Genomic DNA, 20,997 nt, shown 5'->3' with positions numbered 1-20,997 from the left:
AATACAAATACCACATGCTGACATGTTTTATGCTAACAGGCAAAACAAAGCACTAACAGTTAGCTTACAGGAGTAATGTAACAAACTTCACAGACCCACAAGAAGGACAGAGCACTAATATGTAGAAACAATCCATCATCTCCCCAAACTTACACTTTATCCCATCTCAAGAGCAGCAGATGCAGAACTATCACAGACACGGAGCTCTAGCCATTATTACTCGGCACTTCCTCCATTTAACCACTAGATGGCGGACTTTGACATGAGCGGACCAGGAAGAAGCAGATGAATAAATGTGACCCGTCATATAACAAACTTGAAACAAACTATATTTCAGGAATAACCTGAGGGACAAAATATTGTATATGATACAGCTCACACTCCACTGCATTTATTGGTTAAAATATTAAAAGATCATATCAAGAGTGCAACCATGTGAGCAGATGTTTCACTCAGCCGATACACAAACTTTATATTTACTAGAGTTTGTTGCCTTGAAACTGACTGATTTCCTTTTCATGAGTATTTATCTGTCCATCCTCACACATCACAGTTATGATTCACAAGATGCTGATGAACTGGAGGATCAATCTAATTTATTACAGCACAGCGTGATGAGTTTAGGGTAAATGCAGGTAACTCTAATCTGAAAACAGACTCAACCACAGATCAGTCAGTTAAAGTCCTGCCTGAAGACTTTAATCAGTCTTATTATGAATTTTTACTCTCAGTTATTTATAGTGTCATGGTGTGCTGTCTGCCTCAGTGTCCTCTTGAAAAAACCTCTAAAAGTTGTTAAAGACTTCACATACAGAAGAGTAACAAGTAAAACAAACTGGACAAAGTGCCGTCGATATAGATTTATTCATTTATGACTGTCATGGTGTTTCATCATTTTAGTCTGAGTGCTTCTTCCCCATCTTTGTTTAGTTTTTTTAAAAATTATTTCCTCTTTAATTTAAAGGTTTGTTTTCTTTCCTACTTTGTGTTATTTTTCTTCCTCCTTTATGATTTTCCTGTTTGTTTTTAACTGTTTCTCATTCCCAGTCCTGTTTAAATTGTCCTGCTGTGTCTTGTCAGTCTTTGTCAGAGCATCTGTGAACACTCATGTGTGTTCATCTCTTAGTTGTTTCTATTGACAGTTTATTTATTTCTAGTTTTACATTTTGATTCTTTGTATGTTTCCATTTTTAGACTATTTCAGCTAGTTCAGTTTTATTTAAGTTATTTTGCTTCCTGCATTTGAGTTCACACCTCTGCACTCCACTCATTGTTACAGAGACACATATTTACAAGTGTGTGGACTCTACTGGAAGAATGGACACAAAATACTTTTTCTCTAATTTGGTGTTTCTATGATAGTAGCTTAGTTTGGAGATTTTACTGTAGCAAAGTCATGTGTATATATATTAACCCTTGTGTGCATTTTATTATCTCTGTGTGTGATCAGGTTTGTAAATATGTCGAAACATCTGTGTGCACAGATATTATCAGCTGGAAAGTCTTAAAGTTTTGCATAAAGCACTTAAAATACAGACGTGTGGTCAAGTTTCAGCTCACCTGCTCTCTTTGTTGTCTGTTTTATTACTTGTGACCTTTGCTGCACTGCTGCTGTGACAGATCCACAGATGAGTGTGGAAGGTTTTCTCTAATCGAGGGTTCATTAACCCTGAGCTCAGGCTCACAGGCTCAGGCTTTCTGTCACACTCAGAACAAACCACCAGGTGGCGTATTACTCAGCCAGGCTCACCTGCTCTTCACCTTGTATTTGAGTCTCAGTTACAGTAGGAAATAAAACCAGCTGGAACATCTGTGTGGCAGATGTGGTGGGTTTCTCCTTCTTCCACTAAAAGGACCACAATAATAGCTTCATATTTGTCTAAGTTACAGAACTTAAAGTCAAGGCCACTCTGACAGCAGACAGCACAACCACACCAGCAGGGGGCAGTGTGACACTGACCTGTGAGGTGAATTACTCTGTTCAGAAAAACCTCATCTGAAAATGAGATCATCTCTTTTAGCTCTAAGAGTGCAATCTCTGTCTCTGATGGAGGCATCTACACCTGCAGAGGAAGGAGAAGAAACACGAATTTAGTCACAACTAAAAGCGATTCAGTCATTATTCAGGAAACTAATGAGTTTAAAAAATTTTGAGAGTTGAAAAACGTCTTCTCCAAATTGTAATGGAAGTCAATATTCACTAATCACCAGTACTTAAACCACTAAATCTGTCAAATTATTAATTATTAGGCTCAGTACATTGTTTCACCTTTGTTCAGTCTTCAGATCACTTACAGACACAGAGGAGTTCATGGTGCTGTTTTGTCTTTTTAGAGTGATTTAAAAAACAGTTTGTGCTCCTTTCCTGGTTACTGAACCTTTACTCTTAGTTTTTCTTTGCCAGTTTTGACTTTGGTGCCACATAAAAACTTTGTATTTCACATTTTATGAACAGTTTATGAGAGCAGAGCAGCCTCCAGCTTTGAATCCATCACTGGAGGTTTAACAACATTGTTAGGAAACAACAGCTAACTGATGACTCATTGATTATATGTTCATAAATGTATAAATATGGAAATGTAAATATGTCGAAATAAGTAAACTGTTGAATATAAAGATCCGTTAATTACCTGATTTTATTTATTTATTTAAAAGAAAGAACTTTTTGATTTTCAAGTCCAATTATCAGTGTGCTAATGATATATTTTTGTTTGAACAGCTTTGCCTAAGCCCACTGTGACACTGCAGCCATCTTGGCCTCAGATATACAGCGGTGAGATATACAGCGGTGAGACAGTCACTGTCAGATGTGAGATTCAGGGAGGTGAAGGAGCTCAGTGGACGTATGAATGGAGTCTAGCCAAGTTAAACACACCTCCAACATCCAATGAATACACAATCAACAGTGTTAGTGAGTCTGATGGTGGAGGATACAGCTGTCGGGGCACAAGAAGCTCCTCCTGGACAGAGTGGAGTGATGTCATCACACTGAATGTAAAACGTAAGTTGGAGATATTTCACTCACACTATGTTTTTTTAATTTATATTGTAACACACCGAAGGCTTTTTTGTTTATTTGTTGTTTATTATCAAAAGTAGCAAAAATGGCTTTGATAAAAATTAACAGTAAAGACTCAAAGTTAAACATCTGAAGTATGAAAAAGGTTTTGTTATATTGTTATATGTTATAATATTTTTATATTTTTAATGTTGAATTTCTTATCTATAAAATAGTGTAGAAGACATTTCTTACTTCTTAAATTACTGTTTGTAATTATGCTATTAAATAGTGGCAAATATAACCTAAATAATTCTTTGGATATACATTTTTAAACAAAGTAAAACAAATTAAAATGTGTCTCTGTGCTGAGACCTGGTGGAACTCAAAAAGGTTTTAATTCTTTCAGCTGACTGAAAGCTCTCACCACCTGCAACAGTCACAGGCAGCTTCCTGCAGGAACCTGGTCACAGCAGAGGTCTTGCATCTATTTGAACCCTTTTATATGCCAACACCTCACTGCTGATATTTATGGCAGCTCTGAACTATAATTATTTATGGTGGATCTGTCTCCTCCTGTGCTTGTTTATTATCCCCTCAAGTTAAACAAGGATTTTATTTCCACCCTTTTATTTGGAATCATATAAAGATTTGACAGCATTCTAACTCTTGGGGATTTTAATGTTTGCTGCCCATCAAACTCCTAAAACCACCCTTCCAACAGATGACATGAGTTTTACAGTCTATTTAAAAGTTTTGCTAGACTGCTGTGATGACATAAAATCATGGTTGGCAATTCATTTTTTTGAATGTAAACGATCAAAAAAATTGTATTATTTGAACCTTCAGACCCTCGTTTTGCTCGTGTAACCTTGTTCCTCTGAAAAAGTTCAGAACTCTCTTTGAAAAAAATCTGCAGGTGATCTTTGATGACAGTTTCTCATTTGAGAAATAAATAAATTGTGTTGTAAAAGGGTTCGGGCATTTGCAAAAATGACGTTCGTTATGTCATCTGCTCACTTTAAGAAAGTAATTCATGCATTTATTTCATCCATTCTTGTGTAATATGCTTTATTTTGGTAGCAGCCAGGCTATAATGATTATTTAATTGTTTGTTTTTAAGTCTCTGAATGGATTCACTCCCTCGTAGCTCTCTGATCTTCTAAATAAACAAACTCCAAACAGAACTCTAAGGTCAGCTGAAAAGTTGCTTCTATTTGTTCCTGGAAGCAGACTAAAACACAGGCTAAGACTAAGACTGGGCCTTTGTGATTGTTTTGCCTGAACTTTGGCACAGTTTGCCCTTCAAATTACTCTTTGATTACCAAATAAATAGTGTGCAGAAAAAAAATACAATTCCCAAGGGGCCTCCCTCAACTAGACATATTTGACATAAAAGACTCAGCTCCTCCTTCAGATATCAGTGGGCTGGTTCAATTTCAGGAGTGTGGGTGCAGAGGCAGTGGGACAGCTAAGCCTGAGCCAGAGGTTTGATCTGTTTGTCTTGCCAGCAGGTCAGCAGATAAGTGATTTAGCATATATATGTACAAAGGGTCTGACTGCACCAACTAACTGCATGTTGACTAAAAAACACACAAACACATTGTTTTCTGTTAGAAGTGAAGTAAGTTGACTAATAGTAGGAAAGCTTTTCATGCAGACTTCCTCTGAGTTTAATTTCCACCTGTCTCACTTTTCTTTTTTGAAAAACAGACCTTACTTCTAACAGACCCATCCTACAGTCTCTTTGTCCTGCAGAGGTGCTGCTCTAGCCTCTTCTTTGTTGAAAAAAACAAAACTAACAGTATGAAACATAAACATTTAAAAGTACAGTGTGAAGCAAACAATATTTTGTGGTGATAGGTTAATAATTTTTATCACTTTTCTTCCTCTTACGGTGCCCCTGCCTAGATTACTGCAACAGTCTCAGCAAACAATCAGCTGAATGACTGCAGACCAAACAGATTTAAGCTGCCAGGCTTTGAGCTCAAACACATCACATAGGATCCCAGCACTCCCATTTTTCATACTGGCTCCCAGCTTCACGCTGATTTTAACCTCAAAGTAAATGTAAAGCAGAAAAATCTGTGAGTTTTGGAGTATAAATAAACTATAACTTTACAAAGTAAATTCTAATACATTTTATATTAAAATATTGTGTTACAGTGTGAAAGCTATAAATTGTTTTATTGTGACTTTGTTTTGATTTTCAGACTTCAAACTGTCTGTGAATCATTTGCTTTGCAGTCACTCTACTCTTACGTTATAAAGAGCAGAGTTTTCATGTTTCTCTTCTAACTGGATCATTATTATGTGAACAGTTCCCACTAAGCCCACTGTGACCCTGCAGCCATCCTGGACTCAGATATACAGCGGTGAGACAGTCACTGTCAAATGTGAGATTCAGGGAGGTGAAGGAGCTCAGTGGACGTATGAATGGAGACAAGGCCAGGTTAACATAGGTTCAGCATCCAGTGAATACAGAATCAGCAGCGCTGCTGAGTCTGACAGTGGAGAATACAGCTGCCGGGGCAGAAGAAGCTTTTCCTGGACAGAGTGGAGTGACATCATCGCATTCAGAGTATTATGTAAGTTGGACACGTTTCACACATTTTAATTTATACTGCACAATGTTTCATCCAAAAACACAACAAAATTCTTTGTATTGCGACAACACAACAGGTTTTGTTTTTAATTTTGTGTGATTATTTGGATATATTGGAGGTTTAACAGCATTGTTTGCAAACAACAGCTAACTTACAGCTCATAGGTTACATGTTCATAAATGTATAAATAAATGCAAATATGTAGAAATAAGTAAACAATCAAATATAAAGATCAGTAAATTACCTGGTTTAATTTATTTAATAAAAACAAAACATTTTATTGTTGATTTTCGAGTCAAATTATCAGTGTGCTAATGATATCTGTTTATTTGAACAGCTCCTCCTAAGCCCACTGTGACCCTGCAGCCATCCTGGACTCAGATATACAGCGGTGTGATATACAGCGGTGTGATATACAGAGGTGAGACAGTCACTGTCAGATGTGAGATTCAGGGAGGTGAAGGAGCTCAGTGGACGTATGAATGGAGTCCAGCCAAGTTAAACACATCTCCAACATCCAATGACTACAAAATCTTCACAGCTACTGAGTCTGACAGAGGAGAATACAGCTGCCGGGGTAGACGAGGTTCTTTCTGGACAGTGTGGAGTGACGTCATTACATTGACTGTCTTATGTAAGTTGAACATATTTCTTTCATTTTAATTTCAAAAACAAAACAAAATAATTTCATCAGTACTGTGGGTTTCTGGGGTATTTGTTAACACAGTGGAGTAACATCATCACACTGACTGTGTCATGTAAGTTGGGCATATTTCACCTTTTTTTTAAAAAAAATTCTATTGCACAACGTTGGATGCAAAAACAAGAAAATATCATGTCTTTCAATAAAACTGCAGGCTTTCTTCTCATTTTAGTATCAAAAGTAGCGTAAAACAAGTTTTAAAGTGTGGTATCGCAAGAAATTAGTTGGTTATATAAATATATGAGTATGCATAATAGTTATTATTCATAGATACCTACATCCTAAGTTCCTGTTATTCATCTGAAAGAAAAAGAATGAGTGTGTCGTTACAATGGTAATGCCAGGAGAGCCAGTAGTGGTTCTGTGTTACATTAATGTTGTAAGGAAGTGGAAGAAGAGTGTGTCCTGTAGGAGGCAGTAGAAAATGGATACTCATGTTCTGTACATGCACTGAAAAGAAGGTTCAGTAAACCAGTGTCAACGATACTTCATTGTTAGTCTCAGTTATTTTATTTCTATTTTTTGAAGATGCAACATAAAATCCACAGCAATCACTCACAGTGAAACTGTTATGATACGGCTGTGTGGCAGGGAGGATGTAGGACACAAACGCAAAACAATCATCAGAGCAATGAACTTAAAAGGCTGCTTTATTGCAGCGGTATAATTTTCACGAAAAGAAAAAAACTTGCAAAAACAAAATAAAACAAAAAAATGGGAACTAATAACAAAAACACTGGGAAACCTGTAAACGAGTGACACTGATCTCAGGGAGCACGGAAACACGCAGCATGGTGAGGGGACGACGTGACACTGACAGAGAGAAACACGGGTCTGAAATACACTGAGTGAAACGAGGGAATGAGACACATGAGGGGAGAACAGTCGAGACCAGGGTGAAGCAAAACTAGAAACAGTGACAAAGGACAAGAGACCGTCAAAGTAAAACAGCAAGTATAACACGGACGAGACACTGAACATAGGGAACACGGAGCACAGAGACCAGAGAAACAAAAGACACGACTAGGGTGGGTTTTGATTATCTATTTTCCGATTAAAATCGATTCTAGCTTGAATAACGTGATATTTATTCAATAAAATCCTGAATCGATTTTCTAAATATAAATGTATTTTGCCCGAAACGCCAGAATCTCAGGTTAAACCACAAGATTTCAACAGCCACCAACCAGCTAAAACAGTAAATGAGAGCAGGCACCTGCTGTTATGCTCCCACCTTTGATAAAGTCTCAACTTTTATAGATATAAAAATATGGATATGTACTGATAAGTGATCAGAATTATAATATTTCTGACTGTCTGAGGCAAAATTTCCCACATTCAAATCGAATCGACTTCTAGAAATCAGTGACGATACCCAACCCTGGACACGACTGACTGGGGAACAAGAAAATACAGTGTCCCCTCGTTTATGTCAGGAGTTAAATTCTAAAAGTAATCCACGATAGGTGAAATCTGCGAAGTAGCCAACTTTATTTTTTACAATTATTATAGATGTTTTAAGGCTGTTAAACCCCTCACTACACACTTATTCACTTTTCTCAGACAGGCACGAACATTTTCACAGTTTTCTCTCTTGTTTAAACTCTCAAAGTTCAAACCTTCTAGAAAAATAAGTCCAAAATTAAAGAATGAAACCAAACACACCCGCGGTTGGACTCAGGCCGTATTATTTACCCAGGGAATTCTCTCACGTCATCTTGGTGGCTGTTTATGTTCCCCCCTCTGCTAACCCCACAGCTGCATGTGACACTATCCACTCTGCCATAGCTCGGCTACAGACTCAGCACCCGAGTGCCTGTATTGTGATCTCGGGTGACTTCAACCATGTATCACTGGACAATACACTACCAACATTCAAACAATATGTGGACTGTCCCACCAGGGGAGAGAAAACTTTAGACTTACTGTATGCTAACGTCAAGGATGCATACAGCTCCTCCTCCCTCCCCCCACTTGGTAGGTCAGATCATAACCTGATTCACCTCACCCCCCGCTATGTGCCAATTGTGAGGAGGGAACCTGTGACCACCAGGACTGTTAGGAGGTGGTCAGAGGAGGCAATAGCGGAACTACAGGGCTGTTTCGAGGTGACCGACTGGGAAACACTCTGTGAGCCTCACGCCGAGGACATCAATGGGCTTACTGAGTGTATCACAGACTACATAACTTTCTGCACCGACTCCATTGTTCCAGCTCAGACTGTTCATTGTTACCCAAATAACAAGCCGTGGGTGACTAAGGACATCAAAGCCCTCCTCAACAACAAGAAGAGGGCTTTCAGAGGGGGCAACAAAGAGGAGGTGAGGAAGGTCCAGTTGTTACTAAAGGACAAGATCAGAGAGGCTAAGGACAATTACAGGAGGAAGCTGGAGTGGAAACTCCAGCAGAACAGCATGAGAGAGGTGTGGAGGGGCATGAAGACCATCACTGGATTCAGGCCAACCAACAGCAGGGGAGCTGAGGGAGGTGAGAATAGAGCCGACGAGTTGAATCTGTTTTTCAATAGATTCGACACCACAGTGTCTGCTCCCACCCCCACAACCTCACCTGCAGTCAGCCTGGAATCCAGAGCCACACCACTGTGCCAGCCTCTCTCTTCACATGTTGCCTCCTGTGAGATTCCTGACACCCCTCCCCCACCCATCACCTTCACTCAATACCAGGTTGAGATGCAAATGAGGAGACTTCACTCAGGCAAGTCTGCTGGACCAGACGGAGTGAGTCCCCTTGTCCTCAAGGCCTGTGCCCCCCAGCTGTGTGGAGTCTTTCATAAACTGTTTATGCTGAGTCTGAGTCTGCAGAGGGTCCCGGTGATGTGGAAGACATCATGCCTCGTCCCTGTACCAAAGACGCCTCGTCCCAGTGGCCCCCAGGATTACAGGCCCGTGGCACTGACCTCCCACATCATGAAGACCCTTGAAAGGCTCATCCTGGACCAGCTGCGACCCATAGTAAGACCACATCTGGATCCCCTTCAGTTCGCTTATCAGCCTCGTCTCGGAACAGAGGACGCCATCATCTACCTGCTCAATCGTGTCTACACCCATCTGGACCAGCCGGCGAGCACTGTGAGGGTCATGTTTTTTGACTTTTCCAGTGCTTTCAACACCATCAGGCCGACCCTCCTGGGTGATAAGTTAGCAGCGATGCAGGTGGATGCTTCTCTGGTGTCCTGGATTGTTGATTACCTGACAGGAAGACCACAATATGTACGTCTCCCACAGTGTGTGTCTGACAAGGTGATTAGCAACACAGGGGCACCACAGGGGACTGTCCTCTCCCCCTTCCTCTTCACCCTCTACACCACAGACTTCAGCCACTGCACAGAGACCTGCCATCTTCAGAAGTTTTCTGATGACTCTGCGGTGGTTGGATGCATCAGCAGGGATGATGAGACAGAGTACCGGGCTGTGGTCGACTCCTTTGTCACGTGTTGTGAGCAGAATCATCTGCAGCTCAACGTGGCAAAGACCAAGGAACTGATCGTGGACTTCAGGAAGACCAGGAAACACTTGACCCCTGTTTCAATCCAGGGGGTCAGTGTTGACATTGTGGAGGACTATAAATACCTTGGAGTACACATTGACAATAAACTGGACTGGGCTAAAAACACCACAGCACTTTACAGGAAGGGCCAGAGTCGTCTCTATTTTTTGAGGCGACTGAGGTCCTTCAACATCTGCCAGAAAATGCTGAGGATTTTCTATGAGTCTGTTGTGGCCAGTGCGATCCTCTATGCTGTTGCATGCTGGGGGAGCAGGCTGAGGGTCGCAGATGCCAACAGACTTAATAAACTGATCCGTAAGGCCAGCAATGTTGTGGGGATGGAGCTGGACTCCCTCAAGGTGGTGTCGGAGAGGCGGATGCTGTCCAAGATAAAGACAATGTTGGATAACACCTCCCACCCACTCCATGACATGTTGGTCAGTCACAGGAGCTCGTTCAGTGAGAGACTGAGATTACCGAAAAGCACCACTGAACGACACAGGAAATCATTCCTGCCTGTGGCCATCTCCCTGTACAACGCATCCACTTAACACACTGTTTGCTGCTACAACTACACATGTTTCTTTTCCAAATATTTATTTATAAGTGACTTATGTATGTATGTATGTATATATATGTATATATTGTACTATTCTTAGTTAGCGTATTGTCTGTCTTGTCTTAATGTTGGTTTAAAATGGAGCACTGTAACAAAAAATAATTTCCCCCAGGGATCAATAAAGTATTCTGATTCTGATTCTGATGATTCTGATTGCCTTTGACGGTGCAACACGTTTTGTCGCCAGTGTTGTGTTTGTTGGGGAGAAAACTTACAAACATACATTGCAGCACTTCAGAGTCACACTGCTAGCGATCAAAGATTTATGTAAATTTGACAAGCTGAACGCATTCTGCACTGGACAGCAGCGGTCCTTTATCGCAGTCTTTCTTGCGCTACGGACCGGATAATGTCAGACAGTATTTTCACGGACCGGCCTTTAAGGTGTCACGGATAAATACATCAAATTAAAATGATACGACCAAGACAAAAACTGTGGTGTTTTGTAAATTTAATAATAAGCATGAATTCACTGTGTACTTGTGTAACTTTAATAGCAGCATCCTCCTGAAATGCACCAACAACATTGAGAGTAAGATCCTCCTCCTCTCTCCCTGATGCTCGCTGATCGCTATGGTAACACGTAAATATTTCTTTCAAAATAAGAGACAAAACTACAAAAAGATAAAAAATAAAGTACATGAAAATATATAAATCACCATAACGCTGAATCAGTGAGAGCCCTGTGCTTGTTTCTCTGCAACGAGCCGGTCCCACCTGGGCATAATGGGGGACAGTGACACCTGAAGTGTGTTGCTTTTGCTCAGTCTGCGCCGCAATTTTGTTTTGGAAGCTGTAACTGCAGAAAACTCCGCTTCACACAGTTATGATGTCGGAAATGGCAACAGGGTTTTTAGTGCTGTTGTGGCAATCTCGGGGTATTCTCGGGCGACACCGGCAAAGCTCATAATTTACTCATAACAACCAGGAAAAGATCCAGGGAAACCGAGCTAACAATAAAAACTCTGAAAACCATAAATTTCACACTCCAGCCTCAACTCTCGCTGCCCGGTACCAAATGACTCACGGTCCCGGCGAGGCCGCGAAAGGTGAATTGCATTGTAGCGAGGGAGAGACCACTGTAATACAAAATCAAAACACTGGTTCACAGACCCAGGACTGTGACAGAAGCATGTGGAGTTGAAAGACATATTCAGTAAATTTCATTAAAAAAATGAAACCCAAATGTAATGATCCCAGTTTATTCAGCTCAGTTGCTGCATGTGGATTTTTCACCAGTTTTCAGCAGAGTGGAAGCAGGCAGTGGTTTAACCCACTTTTGTTTAACCCAGTTTTCTCCTGTTTTGTGGACAGCCAGGGAGGTCTGGCATTGCATCTTCCTTTTCTTGATCAGGGAAGTTTTACCCTGTGTTTTGTTTCTAGGAAGGGTGAGAGTTTTTGTTTGTTATTTTGGCCTTGGAGAGCCTGATGCTTTTAGCTTCCTGGCAGCTGTGTTTATTGTGAGTCTTTTCCTTTTTTTTCAGCTTTGTAAAAATAAACCTCGTCAATTCAGCAGCAGCTGTGTGGTTTTTGCGTGCGTTACACACTTTTCCCGTGTTGTTTTGCGTTTCTGTTTTGAGGGGTGTAACAGTCGTTAAATTCTTTCTACATGGTGTTCCTAATGTGAGTGAATAATCCAGCTGTTAGCACAGCCAGTTTACAACATAGGACACATATTAAACAGGTCAATACTGATAGATAGATAGATAGATAGATAGATAGATAGATAGATAGATAGATAGATAGATAGATAGATAGATAGATAGATAGATAGATAGATAGATAGATAGATAGATAGATAGATAGATAGATAGATAGATACTTTATTGATCCACAAAGCAAATTGTGTTAGAGCAGCATGATAAAAAGTGAAAATAGGGCCTTACACTATGAGACGGCGCAGGAACTTTTATATTTACAACAGTGAAAAAGAAAAGTAAAAATTAAATTTGTTAAAAACAGTTAAAGTAAAACTGATATTGTGTATAATATGTTAGGGATTTTATACCTGACAGGAAAGTAAGGTCTCAGGTTATTCAGAAGAATAACAGCCCACCGACAACTCTGGATTATATGCTCATAAATATGCAAATGTAAAGATGTAGAAATAAGTAAATAGTGCGATGTTTGAGTATAAAACTTCTTTTTTACAATGTACAATCTGAGAGACTGAAGTTGTTTACATGATATTGTGTGTTGATGTTCAGTCGCACAGATTTGTGCACACCTGGTTGTTTCCAGTCACTTTGCTGGTAGATTCTTAATATCAGCAAATTAGGTTTAAGGTTTAATCTGATTTTTTTTTATGACCTTTTTATTGTTGATTTTCAGTCAAATTGTCACTGGGGTGAAAAACATGTTATTACCCCTAACAAGAGCAATAAAACCAGGAAAGCGTCAATGATCGTTTTATATTTCTATAAGTCTGATGATGGGATATTTTCTCTTTGAACAGATCCTCCTAAGCCCACTGTGACCCTGCAGCCATCCTACACTCAGATATATGGAGGAGAAATATACAAACATACCTCAGTCACTGTCAGATGTGAGATTCATGGAGGGGAAAGAGCTCAGTGGACGTATGAATGGAGACGAGGCCAGAAAACCATACGTGGAACATCCAGTGTATATACAATCAACAGAGTTACTGAGTCTGATGGTGGAGGATACAGCTGCCGGGGCAGAAGAAGCTCTTCCTGGACAGAGTGGAGTGACAGCACCTCATTGAAAGTAATAGGTAAGTTGGACATATTTCAAATATTTTAATTTGTACTGAACAATGTTTCATCAACTCAACCAAACGTTTTGTATTTCAACAGCACTGTAGGTTTATTTTGTGTTTAGGATCAAAAGTAGTTTAAAATATCTTTTAGTGTCATTATAAAGATATTTAATAATCACTCAGTGAAACATCTGGAACATATTTTGTTAGTTTGATGAAAGAATTCAGTCCAAATGTAATAATCCCAGTCACTCCCATCTTGACCTCATGGCTGCACATGTGGAGTTTATCACTGCAGATCAGTTACTTCCTTTGTTTTTAGCATTTTTACATTAATTCCTCGACGTTTCAGGTTTGGCTACAATATAACCTCATTTTATGTCACGGTTCGCTTGAGGACTCACACGCAGGACTCAGAGGCACAGTCAGTATTTCTTACAGTTCCACCAGGTGTATATACAAACAGTGCAGGGGATAGTGCTATATACAAAGCGGTGACAGGGAAAGGGCTCTGGGGAAATCCAGGTAGGGAAAAGACACTTGCTCCTCTTCTGGCTCTCTCTCCAAACACTCACACAAAAGGGAATCCACTCGGGGAATGGAGGGTCGGGTCCAGGGGATCTATGTACAGAAGGAAACACACGTTAGACGTTTTGCACAGGGCAGCAAAAGAGAACTTGCTCAGAGCCGGGCTGCACTGACGCGAGTCACACACAACGATCCAGCGATGAGTAGAAGCCACTCCCTGTCTTAAATGCTGGCTGCGCTGATGAGGCCCAGGTGTTTCCTCTTCAGAGGGGGCGTGGGCCGAGGGCGTGAACCCACCATGAGTTCCGCCCTGGCGAGAGAGCGAGAGAGAGAGAACACTACTAGTCAGCGGCCTGCTGATCCCCTGGCCGTGACATTTTATTAGAGACTGTTCTGCTACATTACAGGTTCCACTTAGATTCTTTCCTGTAATTGTTGTTAATGGCATTTGTTTATTTATTTATTTTAATTAATGAAAAATAAAGGTGTTCATGAGTGTCATAATATCTTTAATGATACGACAGCTAGAAGAACCTCCAGTGTAGAACAGATGCATTAGTGGATCAGTGGTTTGTGGTTCAGTTCATGGAAAATCAGTCAGAGCCACAAGAACCTGTTTGTTATACAATAACTACAAGTGTGACAAGTGTGTCCCAAATCAGCAACTGCACCAGTTTCACATGATGACCTCATCACAACTTTTAGAAAATGTTTCTCAAATGATGATTTCTTCCAGTCTTCTTAATCTGCTGTCAACTCATGAAAAATAATCTGTAACTTTTTGGAATCTGAACAAAAACTGTGCAAAGTAAAGACTTTACCTTTTACATTTTACTGAAAATATTGTGTTACAGTTTGAAACTTTTATGTTGTGACTTTTTGTTATGTTTAACTTGTTTCTCTGTGAATCAGCTGTTTTGTAATGACTCTACTCTTATGTTATAAACAGCAGAGTTTTTATGTTTCTCTTCTAACTGGATCATTCTTATGTGAACAGTTCCCACTAAGCCCACTGTGACCCTGCAGCCATCCTGGACTCAGATATACAGCGGTGAGACAGTCACTGTCAGATGTGAGATTCAGGGACGTGAAGGAGCTCAGTGGACGTATGAATGGACTCCTGCCAAGTTAAACACACCTCCAACATCCAGTGCCTACAGAATCACAGTTACTGAGTCTGACAGTGGAGGATACAGCTGCCGGGGCAGAAGGGACTATTTGTTAACAGAGTGGAGTGATACCATCAGACTGACTGTATCATGTAAGTTGATCACATGACAGGACATTTTAATGTTCACCACACTTATTTATTTTTCAGGGAGTTGGCAACCCTAGGTGGTGGTGATGTGTCCGGCTGCCAGCGGGAGAGCTGCAGCCGTTGAATGTACTGTTACAGCAACTGTGTGATTATTGTAAGAATAAATGATGCTGCGAAGCATGAAAATGCCATCGGGTCTGCCGTGGTGGCGATCTTTTTTCTTTTTTTTTTTTAAGTGCACGCAAACCAGTAAACAAATTAAAACAAATACTGTTGATAAACTAATACAAAAATTACAATTAAAATTCTCAACAACAAAAACAGGAAAATATAATTAATATGTAAACAACTTAACAACCCCCAAAGTGTCTAAGTCACATGACGTGTCAGTGCAACACCGAAACATAAGAGTGGGGGAAGAGGGAGCAAAGTGCTCTCCGCTGTCACAGGAGTGGTGACCTGGTTGTTTCGTTTTTACCGAAAGCACAGCATAGCAAACAAGCAGAACTCAAAGTAAAGAATCAATCTCACCAGGCTAGTATCGATCCGATACCGATGCCGACTTGGGATCGATACTATCGATATTTGGATCGATCCGCCCACCACTAACAGAAAGAGCTGAACGCGCTGGGCAGAAATGAGAAGCGCAAGCAACACATTGCGAGCAAACGCAAATGCAAAAACAGAGCAAAAGGGGCTGCTATTGGTGTGTGTGTGGATAACAACAAACACTGAAATACATTTTTGCACGCAGCAATTCATTTTGTTCACTCAAATTTAGCTTTTCTTTCCTCAAAATCAAATTCTTCTCAAAATGCAACACTTGCACCTGCAAAGGTAGCACATGTGGGTACACTAGCACACTTTTCACAGGGCTAACTCATCGAAGACATCGTCAACAGCTTCTACAATCACATAGAAGCTGTTTTATAAATTTTATAAATTAGAAACCGGACTGTGAATCAAATTTAATTTGCACAATCAGAGACTCACCGGAGTTAATTTATTGCTCACACAATACATGAACTCTGTAGCTCAACACGTTACAGGATTGCAAGTTCCACATGGTAAATGGACTGGTTCTTTCTACTCTCCTGGAGTACTCAAAGCGCTCTATACAACACACCCATTCACACAAGCACTACTATCTATACTTTAAGTGCTTTCTAACTATCAATCATACGCATTCATACGCCATAAGTATCTTGCCCAATGATATTTGGCATGCAAACTAGGGGAGCCAGGGATCGAACCACCAACCCTTCTGAGCTACAGCCACCCCACCACAGCAGTTTTGTGCATCTGCAAAACAAAATCAGTGCTCAAAACTATGTTTCATGGGGTTCTTTTACCCTTTAAACACAGTGCAATATACAAAAAAATTTACCTTGCAGCATGCAGAGAGCTGCAGTGAAAGAAAGTTAACATGAGCAGTGCAGCGGTGCATTCATGGTACATGGGAAAACTCAAGACTTCACTAAAGATAAAACAAAATTAAAATAAAATGACAACCAATAACCAATAATACATACCAGGACCAGGGTGAACTTTGAACTTGTAGGTTGGAAACAGAAGACACATAAATATACAACAGTTTCCAGTTTACATTAATTTATGCATCTGAAAACCAGAATAAAATATTTAAATAAAATTAAACAATATGTAAAAATCTCTCTTTCTGTCTAGTTCAGGTTAGTTTGAACTCTTACCTGTGTGAACTACAAGTTAACCTGTGTTAGCTCCTACAGGGTTAACCAGCTTTCTTTCAGCTGCTCTTCAAACTTTGATCAATATGAGTCGACTCAGTGGACTGGTGGAGTCGTATCACAGTTCAGAAGTGTGAGTCAGTTTCCTGATCTCTGGAATATGAGTTGATCCAGCAGGAACAGATGATTTCAGTGGAAGTTCAGATCTCCTAGGCGTGGATCACCGTCAAGATTCAACAGTCTCAGATTTCAGTTCTGAGATCTGCTCTCGGCTGATAAACCTGATCTGTTTTGCAACACAAACACTGGAGTCTTATTCTCACATGTTCAAAATACAATCAGATCATATTAACCTGGGTTGCTTCCTCATTATTGATCAATAAACTCAGTCATGCTTCAAATTAATTATTTGAAATGTGCATGTATGTAATAAATTAAAATACACAAAAGTAAATAAAACAAATTCACTGTTTTGATCAAAACAGAAATACAGAATATTTTGTGTGGCACAGTTTGTTTTATCTCAACTATGGTTTTGTGATATTTGATCATTTACATTTTTCCATCTTTAAATTGTTCTGATTCAGTCATTTTTACTTTTATGTTCTTGTTCTAAACTGAACTGCAGCGAAACCAAAGCCTGAACTGAGAGCTGATAGGACAGCTGTTCCAGTAGGGGGCAGTGTGACCCTGACCTGCTCTGTGAACCCATCATCATCATCATCATCATATGGATGGAAATACTACTGGTACACAGATTGGAAATCTTATCAACCTGTGACAAATGAACAAATCAGTGTCTCAGATGGAGGACGCTACAGCTGCAGAGGAGGAAGAGGAGAACCAGTTTACTACACAGAGGACAGTGAGTCAGTTTGGATTGACACAACTGGTGAGTGTAAATGTAACTTCCTACAAAGCACTACATCTGATGGTAACTGAACCTTTTGTCTTTCATGTGTTTTTATTGTACTTTCTTGAACATTAACAGTCTCAATCAGACCTGTTGTGACTCTGCATCCAAACTGGTCTGAGATATACGGAGGAGAGACGATCACTGTCAGATGTGAGATCCATGGAGGAGACACTGAGTGGGATTATGAGTGGAAAACAAACAGCATCATAAAACCTTTAAATCTAAATGAATACAGGATTAGATCTGCTTCATCATTCAACAGTGGAAACTATCGCTGTAAGGGCAGAATGAAAAGTTCACAGCATGAAACAACAGAGTGGAGTGATTCAGTCACACTGACAGTTTCTGACAGTAAGTCATATTTGCTTTAAGCTGTTTGAACACTTTGTAAAATGTGTTTCTGTTCATATAGACTGAGATTATTATTCTTTGTATAAACTGAGCTCACTGTTCAGAGACTGTACTACATGTTCACTGAGAGAAAATCTTTGTTGAACAGATGAACCCCGTCCTGTCCTCACTGTGTCTCCATCATGGCTGAGTCCTGGAGCCTCAGTAACTCTGAACTGTGAGGTTGAACATCCGTCTGCAGGATGGAGCTTCTACTGGTATAAAGCTGTTCCTGATCTGAAAATATTCAACTATAAATCCTCCAGTTATGAGCTGCTACCTGATGGCAGTGGGACTGCACAGGACTCCTACATCATTCATGGACAGACACACACAGCAGGATATGTGTGCAGAGCTGGAAGAGGAGACCCAGAGTATCACACTGATCACAGTCAACCAAAGTTTGTCTGGTCTGCAGGTCAGTTTGTTTCTCTCTGTCCTTTCAATGAGCTCATGTTAGCTCATCATTTTTATTCAACAACATTTAGACCATTAAAATCTCATCTCCATGACAACCATTTATCTCCGTTTATATTAAAACTTCCCAAAAGAACAAATGAACTGAATGTTTTCCTTTCTCTCTGTGATCAAACCAAACTGAATTTCTTCGTTTCCTTTTCTTATTTTTCAGTTTTTATTTAATGAGATAACATGAAAAACAAAAGACATCTATGAGATTTTAAATGTTTTGATATTTAAACTCATGTTTCTGTTTGTACTGATTATTTTTACTTAGTGCACAGACAGGATTTACAAAGTTAAGACTCTTTGTTTAGTGCTCAGGTAGGTGCTCAGATAAAAAGTCAAATATAGTTAATGAAGAAACAAAGATGTCAGCAGGCAGGTTAACAGCTCTGACAAATACACAAGACAAACACTGACTACAGATGGACGCTAGAAGAAGACGTCACAAATAACAGCTGCTGTTATTGTTCATTTAAAATATACTTCAAAGGTTTTTAGTTTTGGTCCTGCTGCTGCAAAATATCTCACTGTAGAAGGAATCTGTGAAACAGACAATATCACAGAATTATGACAGAAACATTACAGCAAATGACTGAAGTGTGTTCAGAGTGATCTGTATCAGGTGGATGATGCTGAGAGTGATGACTCAAAGCTCATGATGTCACATGACGTGTACCAAGCTCTACATGAGCTGCCAGCAGATAAAGCATGTGGGTTAGATCATCTTAAACATGTCAGTATTCGGCTCCTTTGTTTTCCATTGATTTGACTGTCTGTGTGATTCAGGGCTTGTTGTCAGACTCAGTGTTGTCTCACCAAACAAACACTTTATCATATTGAACTATTAAATTTGATCTTCAAAACAAAAGCTTCAAACAAACAAATATTTTCACTGTGATATTTTGAATCCTAACATCTGTGAGCTTTGTCTCTTCACTGCATGTTGTTTCCAGATGTTCATTCAGCAGCGTCTCTCACAGTGAGTCCTGACAGAGTGCAACACTTCACCTCTGACTCTGTCTCACTGACCTGTGAGGGAAACTTCACTGAGTGGAGAGTGAGGAAGTTCTCTGAGGACGGCCGACTCTCTGACTGTAGGAGAATGACTGGATCCACATGTAACATCCACACATCAAAGTCAGATACTGGAGTGTACTGGTGTGAGTCTGGATCAGGAGAGTTCAGCAGTGCAGTCAACATCACTGTACAGAGTATGTTATTATACATTTACTTCTTGGATCTGAATGATTTAGACGTCACATGAACATTTGTCTCAGCTTTGCTGTATGTGAAGTAATTCTATGTGGCAACACAAACAAAAATGAGAATTTCAGACAATTTCAGGCAACGAACCATCAAAATATTCTTGGATGTTGGTCTAATTTCTCTTCATCCTTTTATAATCCAGTTTGTCATAATTTGCCAACAGTATTTTTTATTTTCTCTGTCAGAATAAAACTCAACAAAGCTCAACATCTCTGTCATCAGATTAGATGAACCTTTAATATCTCAATTCAGAGAAATTTGGGAAACACATCATGCAAAATAACACAAACATACAAACATTTACAATTTCACCTTCAACCATTCAATAATGTCACTGTCAGTAATTTGACTCCTGCAGGAAACATCCCAACTATATTTCCAGTCCTCATAATCACTCAGAAAACCAGGTCTGCATGTAGATCATGAGACACGACTCACAGCTTTTTCTAAAGGTTTGCATCAGCTGATGTGACTGAAACAATATGTTTGTTTTTTTGTTTTCACAGATTATTATTATGATTATGTTCCTATCCTGGTGAGTCCTGTTCATCCTGTGACTGAGGGAGCTTCTGTTAGTCTGAGCTGCATTTTGAAAACACAAAAAATACTTTCCAATGTGTTTTTCTATCACAATGACAAACTTATTCAAAATGATACCCGAGTAGAGCTGAAGATCTCTGCAGTGTCAAAGTCTGATGAAGGTTTCTACAAGTGTCAGTACTCAGGAAGAGAGTCAGCACAGAGCTGGATGTCAGTTAAAGGTGAGCAGGATCAAAACATGATGGATTTTAATGGATTTCATGCTTGAGAAATAACATCATATTATCTCTTTTAATGTTTAAATCCATCTGGGTCTATTTAGTCAGAACTTTATAAAACTATTATGTAATATTTCTATATTGTCAGGTTTAATATTGTTGTGATTCAGGACTCAGGTGAAAACAGCAGAGGATGTAATCAGTCAGTTTCTTTATTCACACAAAGGATAAATAATTTAACACAACAGATTGCAAACTTCGACTCAGTCAACAGGAACAAAACATAAATGAACCTAAACTTAATGAGTGAGTCCTACAAAAACATCTTAACTGAGGTGAGAGAGACAGGCCAGAGGAGCGGACATAACAGCGTGAGGGCGGCAGATCTGTGGGAGAGGAGAGAGCAGTTAGGGCAGGAAATCTGAGAGAATGTGACAAGACAGAGAGTGTTCATAAAGTGGCTGCAACAATGCCTTACTTGGAGTCCAGACTAGCTGGGTTTAGTGGATGAAGGCAGAGGTCTGTGGAAACTGCTGAAGGGTGGGCAGGCAGGCA

General features: G+C 39.8%; 1 protein-coding gene across 1 annotated transcript in view; it reads left to right on the top strand.

Moving 5' to 3' along the window:
- The window catches only part of LOC309703223 (basement membrane-specific heparan sulfate proteoglycan core protein-like), a 176,628-nt gene that overhangs the window by 154,850 nt on the left and 781 nt on the right, over positions 1-20,997 (top strand). The window contains exons 18-21 of the mRNA XM_082527940.1: positions 5,320-5,586; positions 5,942-6,061; positions 12,994-13,170; positions 14,681-14,944. Coding sequence (XP_082384066.1) covers positions 5,320-5,586; positions 5,942-6,061; positions 12,994-13,170; positions 14,681-14,944 — 828 coding nt within the window. The remainder of the gene's footprint in view (positions 1-5,319; positions 5,587-5,941; positions 6,062-12,993; positions 13,171-14,680; positions 14,945-20,997) is intronic.

The sequence above is a fragment of the Aulonocara stuartgranti genome (assembly GCF_965226115.1).
Source record: "Aulonocara stuartgranti genome assembly, chromosome: 3".
Lineage (NCBI taxonomy): Eukaryota > Metazoa > Chordata > Actinopteri > Cichliformes > Cichlidae > Aulonocara > Aulonocara stuartgranti.
The sequence above is the reverse complement of the archived record's forward strand: the minus strand, read 5'-3'. Positions and strand labels throughout refer to the sequence as shown.